We start from the raw sequence: 12,371 nt of genomic DNA on the forward strand, positions 1-12,371 counted from the left end.
TTTTTTGAATATTAGGAAAAATATTGAACGGTATTAAAAAAAATTTGTCGGTTTACAAACTTCGGCATCTGTAGAAAGAAAGAAATCTGTTAAAAGTCCTTCGGCATCTGTAGAAGGCACCGGGCAGCCTGAAAAAGAACAACCAATACCTATCAGTAAAGTCCTAATTATATGGCGGGAAATGGTAACCGTAACTGTTCCGCGGAAGTATTTGTTCATTTTGTCCGCCAACTTTATTGGCGACTTGGCATTGTTGGAGCAGTAAGGGGCACACTAAAACTCACTTTTACCAGAATCTCCATACTTTCCTCAAAAGAGAAACTTCTTTTGAGCATAGTAACCGTCTGCAATCGAATTACAGAGGCAGAATGAATCTCGCCTCAAATGTCTTTCTGCTGATAGAGAAAGACATTTAAATGTGAGACACAGGAGAAGAAGTGAAAGAAGAAAAGTTCCTGATATTTGGTCCGAAAAGGAATACTCCGCTCTGAATTTCGATCCATTTCGCAGATTACAGAAATGATGCCTTGGTTTCAATAAGAAGAATGTCTATAGTCTGTCCATATTGTTCAGCTTTAGGAACAACTTTGATATACAGCCATTTTTGCAAAAAAAAACAAATTTTTTTTATCGCTAAATTTTAGCGAAGTGGGTGGGAACGGTAGCAATAGGGTAACGGTAGCAAAAGTGACACCGAAAATTTGCCAATCTCGTAAGGTGAAAAATGACTGTATATAAAAACTTAGCCCAGCTTTAAAATGGAAAGATGAATCAAAAGGCATGTGTTGTTTACAAGGGAAAATTGGAACCATTTTAACAGTCTAAATATGGAACAATATTAATATACAGTCATTTTCACCCAAAAAGTGTATCGCTAAATTTTAGCGAAATGGCTGAATGTGGCGCGAACGGCAGCAATAGCGTTTCCAATCTAAAGGTTCCGAGGAACGCTGCAGCAAATTAACAGGAAAATAGAAAAAAAAAGTCAATAAAGGCAGTAAAATGAAATGAATGCAAAAAAATTTAATCGAAAATAATGAAAGTAACCAGTGGGAATATGTACAGCAGGAAAAAATCAAGGGACATGAACAGGAAAGATCGAAATACTGTAGCATATAGTAACATAAAAAAAATGGCGGTCATGTAACCCCAAACAAAGCGCCACCGTAAACTTGCCTACCTCGCAAGGCACCAAATGACTGTGTATCAAAGCTTCGCCCTAAATATTTCTGAATATATGCTATAAATTTTTTTAAAGTTATTTATGATGGTTTCAATATCTTTTTTTTTTTATCCCGCATGACATTCCCATGTCATATCGGTTGGAGGTAAGATTTAAGACTAAAGCTAATTTTTCATCTTAGATGTTATGCCACGGGCAACGCTGCGCGGGTACTGCTAGTTATCTATACTTATATAAAGCTCAATGTGTGTGTGTGTGTATTGACGCTCTACAGGCCAGGCCATTTGACCTACAGCTACCAAATTTGGTACATGTATACCTTGGAGGTCGGGAATGTGCACCTGGGGTTCCTTTTTTGAATTTTTAATTAGAATTTTAATTATTAATTAGAAACTAACTTTCCCACCAAATAATCTTCCATTTCCTCCACCGCCAAATGAGTAAGGCTTCAGTTTTTTTATTCCCAACAGTAATGAGGCAAGGGTTAACATTTTTCGGCCGATTATTTCAAACGATTCTATTTATTTTCTTAATGTTTTATGCATTTAAAATTAAACATTGTTAATTCATCGATCTTTCAGATTCATTCTGAAGTACTTTTGAATTAAAATAACACAGAATGAAGGAAATTAAAAATGTCTAATCTGCATAGCGTTACCCCAACTGGTGTAGAAAAATTCACGCATTTGCGTTACCGTAACTGGCGTTGAAAATTCACGCATGCGCATTGTGTTCTGATTGTTGACAATATTATCAATGGACGATTCTTGATTTAAATTATTTTTAGGTTAGTTGCATGCTTTTGTAATTGTATTTATGTTAGTTATATATTTTTTTGTATATGCTTATAGTTTTAAGTACATAGGTTTTTAATTAGTTTTTTTTAACCTGTTTTCGACCGATTATTTTAAACGATTATGTTTATTTTCTGAGTGTTTGATTCATTTAAAATTAAACATTGTTAATAAATCGATGTGTTCATGATGAATCTGAGAAAATTTTGTTTACAAATTCTTGAAATATTACATAAATTAAGAAAGATATTCTTTAGTGTCCATAAAGTTAAAACGCTCAGCGACTCTGTTATCAGTAATCATATTATAAAAAGAATGCTTTGTTTCAGTAAAAAATATTATTATATTAATTACAGATTCATTCTTTCCGCTTTAATTTAAAGCATAAATTCAACGTGAGCTAACAGAAAATGAGAGAGATACATATTACGTTATGACTGAAGGCGTTTATAGTATTATGAGTGAATTACATGAGTATCAAAATTTGAAGTTTTAAAATATTTTGATGAAGAATCTATTAAAGTAGGAATTGCGTAAAACATTTAATTATTAAAATTTAAACGAACATTAAGATTGGTGAACCAGCTGGTCGCCAAAGGCGGCTAGTATCTAATATATAAAAATGAACATTTTTATATGGCCAGTTGTATGTATGTTGGATGTTCACGAGTCGGACAGCCACGAAATTTATTTGTTTGTGCTGAAGACAGAAAAAAATAGAGTTTACCATAAAGTATATGTGAATATTAAAGTTAAAAAAAATAGAATAAATATTATTCATATTTCTCCTTTATATATCATTCAGTTTTAATGATTGTATTCATTGTCGGCAATAAAATAAATATTATTTCTATCATTCCTAATGAAACAATATAACTATTTCAAATTCCAAACGGTATTTCCAAAATTATTTTTTCTGTTGCAGCAACGTGCCGGGTACTAGCTAGTTTTTAGTAAACTGGATTCTAAAAAACTGAGAATAGCAGAGTTAAAGAAATAAATTTAAGCATCTTATCACATCATATAACTATTGTTTTATTATTCAGTTACAAAGATGCGAATTTTTCGGCATTTTATATCGGTGAACTTCAATATGAACATTTCGAGTAAAATTCTACTTTAAATGTTTGGTTTGAACTTTGCTTTAATGAAACAAAGGAAAGACTCTCGCGGCAATTCTTCATTTCCCTGGTCTTGCTTTTCTCATTAAAAGTGCATATTTTATATCGCTCGCATTCATTCTACGAAAGTCTCGTCTAAAAAAATTTTTAAAACATAAGAATGCGTGCTATTTTCATTTCTTACTGGTACAAGATTTTCGAGAACTTCGCGTTCAAAAAGAAATCCCATCTCCCTTCTCATCTCGCTTATTGAGTGAAAAAGGATTGGTATTGATACAGGATACTCAGAAGTATCCGGGAGACCCTTTTATGTAGTTTCGTTAGAAGGATAATAGAGAACCGGGAATATTTTATTTGACTGAAAGTGCGTCTTAAGTAATTGGTTCTCGGAAGTCTCGATGGCGGGAGCGTCCGGATGCTTGAAAATAATAAAAAGCTACTTGTCAGTTAATTGATTCACAAAAACTTTCTTTTAGAAATGAGGATATTAAAAGAAGTTCATTTTCTTTGGTTGGGAGTTCGAAATGAATGAAAATATAATTATAAGTGAAATATGTATCACGTTTTGAATATATATGAAACAATATGTATACACATCTAAAATGCTAAAAAATTAAAAAATGTAGCCTCCTTTATTAATTTTATACATGATTACAAGGTGTAACATATTTTTGTTCCTCTAGGTGGCGCTGTTGAGCGTTCGTCTTATAATGGATGTAAGCCTTAACACAAGTCAGGAAAGGCTTACATCCATTATAAGATGATTACGTCCTTTATAAAACGTGCGGATAGGAGAGACCGGAGTTGCTTAATAATTTACTCTCAAAGCAAAATTAACATTACATACATAGTGTACATAATTTCAAGTAACCTTTAAGAATAAATAATTGAAAGTGCAATTTAAAATTCATGATCCACTGCACCACGTATGCAGCGTATGTTTCAGCAAAATGGTTGAGAAGGGAACTAAGAATCTTATAACATTATTGACTTTTGATCAATGAGGGCACGAAGTACGGACATCTTTCACTAACGAAAACAATTAAGAAATTAAAGAAAGCTTTTCATTTTAGTTTTAATTTTGACTTAAAAACTCGATACTATATTTTAACTTTAGATTGAAGAAAATCAAAAAGATCAAAGGAAAATTCGAGCTAAAATATTTTGAATTGACTACTTTTCTGAAAAATTATTTCATGTTTGTTTAACGATGCGCTTTTGTAATCAATTTTTCTGTCGCTTTCTGATGTACCAGAGTTATGAAATATTGTGCACTAATGATATTTCGATGACAACACACTATTTTAATATTTTCAGAAATTAAATATCAGTTAATAAATTTATTTTACTAATTCTTTATTTCTTATCGTGTGTGTCACCAGATTATGAATTCCAAAAAAGATTATTCATTGGCGATGATGAAAATCATAAAAAGTTATTCGATTCAATGATATTTATATAACTGAATTATAAATTAAAATTTTAAGAAATAATAGTTAAAATTTAAAATTATCCTTTGTAAAACATTGATAAAAGTTTGTTCTTAATTCTATTTATTTTTTAAAAATGTATTTAGAATTTTTTTAAATTTTTTTAATTAAGTTTATGTTTTAGAATGTAAATTTTCATTTCTACTGCTGTAATTCAGCCTTAATTCTTAAAGTTACTGTGAAATCTTTAAATTTGTATCGTTTCAATTAAATGAAGAAAAACAAAAAGATTTTTCAATACAATTCTGTTTTTTAGTGTACTAATAAAAGTCTGTCTTCAAAAATTGTGTTTATTCTTTTCATTATTTTGCATTTTCAGATCTTTTGTGTGATTTCATACAATTTTCCTCTTCTTTTTATATAAATAGTTGCTTGTTAAGAATTCCATCTTTCTACCTCTAATGATTCCTCTTTCCTTCCAGTTCGGGATGACTCCCCTCCTGATGGCTGCGTGGTTTGGTTACAAAGAGGCCGTCCAGCTCCTGGTGCAGGCGGGGGCCAATTTAAGAGCTGTCAACAGGGTAAGGATGTCTTTCTCTCTGTCCATCCGTCATCGCCCTTTCGCCCTAAAACATAAATTTCGAGCAAGGTTTTACTTCTTCAATATCACTTTCTGGCAAAACTGCGGTGCGAAATGAGGCACAGTTATTGTTTCACGGACTGAATTGGAACGCTGCGATGTAGTCCAGAAACAATCACAATAGAGTCTCGATTGCCCGAGCTTATTATAGCAAGGATTATCGAGGCTTACTCTTAAGAGATAATATTTCATATCATAACTTTATTTTTCCTTATGACAACATTTTCCGCGATTCTTTCGTCATCTGACCGCGGTTCAAAATTACGAGTTCCGTCCCAAAATAGCCCTAGTGTTGCTTTAAACGGGACATTAATATAACCAAGCCAAACCAATCCACGATTCTTTATTTGGCTTTAAAATTGTGACAAGAGAATACGTATGAAAAGGTCATTAAAATAGCCATTCCTCATAAGAAAGGCTAAAATATCCATCTCATATAAGGATGTTAAAATACTGATAACTGATTAGAGGATTTCCGAATTATTTTTCACTGTATCCGTTTTTCTCAGTGATTCTTTTACGTGTTCTTAAAAGAACACTTAGCTTTTCTCAATAGCGCAGAACTTTCTAACACATATACAGCGCCCTTTTTTTTGCAGTGATGAAACTGAATAGAATGTGCTTAAGAATGTAACTAAGTTTTTTTTTTTCGCCTCGAAATATTTTTAGAAAATTATCTTTTATAAGGTTATAACAAGTGAAGACCCTTTTTATAAACCCTTATCTAAGCTTTGTGAGCTTTCACATCCTTTTCTTGAAAAAATTCGTTGGCTTTATAAAAAAAAAGATTATAAACGTACGTAAACCTTGGTGCGATTCAATTAAGAGCGATCTCGTTTTATAGAGAACCAGATAATCGAGGTTTCACTGCCTCTTTTTGTGAATGTCGAATTCAAGAAGATGAACTTTATCCAAATGCAAATTTGAGCAGTCTGTGCTCAAATAATTTTAAAATGTTTTGGGTACTCAAAATTGAAACTGATGATAAGTTGTCTGAAAATTCCAATGTAAGAAGAATACGTAGGCATAAAAGATAGATTAAATCCATATTAAAGTGGAATTATTAAATATCTTGAAATGGCTTTCAAAGCTGAATGTTACTTCGCTTCACTGATGCATTTTTTCCCAAATATTTACATTTCAACATCGTATGCATTTTCGGAGTTATATATTATTGATCTGCATCATAACTGCATCTGCTTTTGTCGAGTATAGGATCGATATTCTATTTTTTTTTTGTTTTGTTTTCTCTTGCTTTTATTTTTTTTCCTTGCTGTTTATGCTAATAATCCTCCGGATTCGTCAAACAAACACATAAAATAAAAAGTTCGTAAATAATCAAATCGATTTTCATTATGAGGAATACTACATGACTTGACTTCTAAATGCTACAAAAAGAGCAAAATGAAAGTATATACAATATCAACAATTCTAAAAAAGAATTTAATCGAAATAAGGCTTATTCATGTAGAGTTTTCATTACACAAGTCGCGGGGGAAAAATAGCACCTGGAAGGTCCATTTCCTGTTCCGGTGTTTTTCCTACTTTTTCTTTTTTCATTCTTTTTTTCACATTACGTACAGAAAAATGAAACCATGCTTTTTCAAAAATCACGCAAACAACAAAAAGACGCAGGTGCAAAAGTTTTTTTAACGGAATTCGATTAAACAAAGGGGCGATACACGTGCACCATTCTAGATGACGTGAAATTTCATTTCCAAATTTGTTCTTTGGTTTTTCTGATTAACATGCTTATCACGTAAATGTGCAAAAGAAATTCAGAAATGTGTTCAGTTTCACTCTTAACGAGATTTCAAAGAATAGTGAAGGAAATTATGTGAAGCGAATAGAAAGTTTTTCTATTAAACAAATAATACTCGAATGTATAATTTCAAATTATTAATGTTTACAATACTTTTATTTGTTTATTTATTATTTAAATTATATTGTCGTTTTCCCATTGAAATTAGACCGAAAATTCTAAATAAAGAGAAAAGTTTATATAGTTTTGAAATTTAGATCAATTATTCCTTTGACCTTCAGGAACTGAGTTGGTATCTTCTTTCTTATTCTCCTCCCTACCCTGAAAATTCTAAAGGTTAAAATGAAAAACGTGTATTTTGCTTTATTAAACATTTTATAACGAGAAGTTTTTCTGAATATAGATAGTTAATTATTTTATATTATATTAGATTTAATTAAAACATATATTTGGCATAGTTTTCCTGCAATAATATATTTTACTTAAAAATTCTATTAAAGTATAGATTTTTTTTCCCTATTATAGTTTTTTTAATTTTTTATTTCAGTGCATCAAATAAAAAGTTATTTAAATTTTGAAACTTGAAATCACCCAAAAATTATATAAATAAATAAATACTCTTCAGTTAAATATTAGAAATATCGTACTGTTATAGGCTTTTTACCGATGAGTCTCTGAAAACCTTAATAATAGATTTGATTATCTATATATATGCCAATGGTGAAGCCTTAGTGAATTTTAGACCAAAAAAATCACGGCCAAATAGCAGTGTTAAGCAATTAAAGAGTGTTAAAAGAAAAGACTTGCATACATTTTTTAAAAATTAGATATTTAACGATGCTGATACAGTGATTCTCAGAAGCAAAGACTCCCCCCCCTCAACATTTTTATAGAAATATTATAACCAAAGCACCTAAAAAATGACAATTGAAAGTATCAAATAAAACTATAGAACATTTTAAATACAATCACTAAAAATCATTATTAAAAATCAGGAACATCTGACCGTTCAGTGAACAATCAAATAAAACCAGATTTCCGAAATTTGCACACTAAAAATGGAAGGGTATATAAAAGAATCATGTCATTTAAAAGTAATGAAATGCATAAAATTTCTGAAAACTGAAACACATACATAAAAATTCTAACCTACATCCATAGAGATAAATTTGACAATGCCAATTTAAGAATGGAGTTGAAAATTTAAATAATTACAATTTTTTAAAAAGTTTCTTTAAAAACATATTATTTTTTTGTGTTTATTAGATACGCAAATTGTAAGGAGAATTTATTATGGTTTTTAAAAAATGACTCATATTTACAGTCTATAAATTTCACTGAGAAAGATCTGTTAACTATTATTTCACTGGACGTCTTCATCGGAGGAGAGCTGAAAGAGTCTCGCACTTTAATGATCCTGGGTGAAACGAACCCGTGTTTAATTGGCAGACAGATTCAAGCATTCTGTAGTATTTGAATGATCGAGGAATGCATTGGACACAAATCCCGATGAGAACATTCCTGGGAACTGGCAAAACTGCATTACGGAAATGTTCTGCTTAATGGGCAACTCCGGAGATCTGCTAGGAGATGTTCAAACCTCGTTTGCGTCCAAGGAGATCGAGAAATCAATGAGATGACGGTTGAAATAGGCTAGAGCTGTCATTAGCATTCCTATCAGGCGGATAAATAATTATTTTACTGAGTGAATTTTACAGGCTGTCTGTAATTTAATCTTTATTTTTTTCTATATATTTTATTTATAAATAAAAGGAAAATAAATGTAACGTGATTTTAAATTTATATTTATGTATATGCTCTCAAGCATATATTTCGCCACATATTTGAAAGACCTTCTTAAAAATTATCATGAAAAAAAAGGAATTTTAAAAGAGAGATCTATTTTTCATTTTCGAATATTAAAAGGCAGCTTATAAATAATTTTCTAGCATGTCTTCCGTTATTTTCGTTGAACTCCCTGAAGTTTCACGAGTAGAGATTCTCAATGCGTAGTATTGTATAAAATGAGGGTAAAAAAAGGATTACTCAAGAAAAACTTAAAAATGTTATAAAAATAAAAATGGCTTTATTTGCTGATGGTATGTAACTAAATCAAATATTTTAAATTGTTTGATTCTGATACTTATTCTGCTAAGAGGAATAAAGAGCGTTCGATTATTTTGTTGCAAAACAATACAAAAATTTGCAACATTATTAAGAAATATTTTCTTCCATGGAACTGATTTTTCTAGCGAATTTATGACAGAAAGAGTTAAGAAACTTCCACCTAATCTTTACTAAACCTATGAATAGAATGTTGTGATTAACATTTGTCCAATCGATTGTTCAGATTCTGCAACAATAAATCAGTAATGCATTCTCTCCTGCAGAGCTCATTCGTGTACCCTGCAGTTAACATGCAGATGGTTATTCTTCACTTTATTCATCGTACCGCCCCATAAAAGGGTGATAACTGAACTTATTTTTTATAACGGAAAACAAGAATATGTATTCTCCAAGAGTTTCCGCAGATAGCAGATCTTTCAGTGATTTTTTTTTGAGGGGGGGGGCAAAATTTTTGCTTTTAAAGACTTTTACAAAATTTGTATTTCATTATTTCAGTTAAAACGAAATACATCCTACGTCAGACATTTAATTTTATTTCAATTCAGAGCAGAAACTTGAAGTAGGCTTGGGCTGCTCAAATATGTCCTAGGGAGTTTTATGTTTTAAACTAATTATTTACTTAAATTTGATTAATTATTTACTTATTTAAACTCAATCGAATTACAAATTTAAAGTCAGAAATTTATATAATTCAACGCATGATTTTAGCACAATACCTTAAGAATAAGGAGATTTTAACAAGTTTTTCGAAAAGTGTTAATTGAAAGTTATGGAATTTCGGACACATACATACCAAAATATAACTATATCAAATATCTTTAAAAAATCTTCTTTATACTAAATATAATATTTTAAAAACTTTGTCAGATTTCTGGTTTTAATCAGTATTAAAACTGTTCAATGCATTTTGATTTTCATTCGTTTGATTTAATTTTTCACTATCAATTAAAGCTGCATTTGCAACAGAATCTTGCATTATTTTTTTCAATTCCTACTATTAGCTCACACTCTCTCTATATATATCTCGTTCAAATTTTCAATCTTTAATCAAATACTTTTTATTCATCCACTCAAATTCAAATACATTTTTTAAATTTGAAGTGGATGACCTTGATTTAATACAGTTTTTTCAATTATTATTTAATTAATTAAATGTGCCAGTAATTTCTATTTGATCGCCAAATTCATCGCCATGTCGTCACATGGTCACCAAGTTTGTCGTCAAGCTCTATTTTGCCACTTAATATTGTAATAATTGGCGTATGTATATACATATTTATATTAATTGTAATTATTTAATAAAAAGTAACTAAAAGAAATTTTTTTTTGTTGACCTAAGTAGGAATTGACTTAAAATTTTTTTATATATATTACTTGTTTAATTTCATTTAAAAGTCCTGTTTTTGGAGATAGTTTTATGTATATGTGCATAATTTTCAATAAAATTTTGTGTACTTCTGAGATAAATTTGAGATTTTAGCTATCTGAGCCTTAAATAGATACACAAATATATTTTAGCCTGTAACAGGAATTCTAGATATACATTTTACATGGATTGTTCAAAAATGAAGGTGCCTGAAATAATTTAAAAATTGCTTAAATCAGAAAATAAAGCTATCATGTAGAGAAAAAAATCGATTAAAAATATATTTATTCCTCTGAATATATTAACTATTTATTTTACTTTACAATGCACATTTTAATATTATTGATTTATTCACATATAAATATATATTCTAGAAATAAAATTTCACAAAGAAAATTGTTAATTTTTACTAACTCCATACCCAACCTGCCCATTAACAAGTAAGTCTCAGTAAATAAGAGATAGAATTTCTTTTTAGATAGCAATTTTTTGTTTGTTTATTTTTGTGTATAACTATAATGGCAACCCTCTTATGTGATATTCTGATTACATATTTATTAAGAATATAAATAAAATATTTAAGAGCTTGCTCTTGTATTTTAAAAGCTTTTACAACAGCTGAGTGTTCTATGCCCTTATCTAATCTCCCCCCCCCCCACACACTAATGCCTGTGTTTCCTCTTGCAGCAAGGCCAAACGGTCCTCCACTGCGCCGCACAGAACAACCAGGAGGAAATCATTAGTTTCCTACTCGAGAATGTCGAAAATCTCTGCGTTAATGCCGTAGATAAGGTAATGCAGATCAGGTTGCAGCCAGTTTTTACCCTTCTGTTTCTCCACTGAATAATTAAGCGCACCGAGTCGCCCCTAACTATTACATTGAATTTCGAATGCAGCATAAAATTTTTAAAGTCAAGGATCTTTGTTCTCATTGATAGCGAAGATATATAATTTATAAATTTTCCCATTTTAATGTTTTAGCTCAGATTATTCATCAAAGAGAGGTACTTTTTCCTTAAATGATTAAAAATCCTATCTTTCTTAATGTATGATTAGGAAAGCATCGATTGTTTTTTGAAGGGAGCTTTCTTTATTAAATTAAAAAACAACAACATTTATTTATCATTTAAAACAAAATTATATAAAATATTAATATTTATGAATAAATTTATTTCGATTGCAATGCACTTACCTCTCAAATACATTTCTAAAAGACTAAATAACAGATATCAATTATTACAAATGATAGAATTAAAAAAAGTATATTAAAATTATCTTGTACATATAATTTATTAATTTCATGATAATTTGTTAATAACAGTTTTTAAACTATAAGGTTTATTTTGAGATAAATGGATCTCCTGTCTATAGATACGTAATTAATGGTACAAAAAAACCATTTTGTTTCACGTAAGAATACTATTATTTAACTTTTATTTTAATCCCTTTTGATAATAATTGTCGTTTCATTTCGATTTTTCGACAAAATTCTGCCCATTTTTATTCATATGTTTGAATGCACAATCGATTGAATATTTCGGAATAACATTAAATATTACTCAAATTTGACTTTTTATACTACTCAATTTTTTTTTTAATTTTTTTTTTTTACTATTTTTAAAAGGCATAAAATTGAAAATTTTCAAATCAAAGCTTTTAATGTTATCAGAAAAATATTGTAATACTTTACTTTTGTGGATATATTTTTAGTATATTTTTTAATGAGTATTGTTAAGTCTCAAACGGTGTTTCCGCTTGTTTTTAAATGATATCATTATATATCTTCTGTGAAGACAATCAAAAGGCCATTCATTGCTCTATTTTGTAAAATTTAAGAAATGACACAGATTAATATTTCTTTGTTCTTTAAACTTCTCAAATGTTTAGAAAGTAAAATTCATTACATAAAGTTCGAAAAGAATAAGATTCAAAATATCTGAAACTCTTA

General features: G+C 29.7%; 1 protein-coding gene across 1 annotated transcript in view; it reads left to right on the top strand.

Moving 5' to 3' along the window:
- LOC129989312 (ankyrin repeat and death domain-containing protein 1A-like) overlaps positions 1-12,371 on the top strand; it is a 158,355-nt gene that overhangs the window by 117,342 nt on the left and 28,642 nt on the right. The window contains exons 4-5 of the mRNA XM_056097758.1: positions 5,011-5,109; positions 11,111-11,215. Of these exons, the coding sequence (XP_055953733.1) occupies positions 5,011-5,109; positions 11,111-11,215 (204 nt within the window). The remainder of the gene's footprint in view (positions 1-5,010; positions 5,110-11,110; positions 11,216-12,371) is intronic.

Source organism: Argiope bruennichi, chromosome 10 (assembly GCF_947563725.1).
Source record: "Argiope bruennichi chromosome 10, qqArgBrue1.1, whole genome shotgun sequence".
Taxonomy (NCBI): domain Eukaryota; kingdom Metazoa; phylum Arthropoda; class Arachnida; order Araneae; family Araneidae; genus Argiope; species Argiope bruennichi.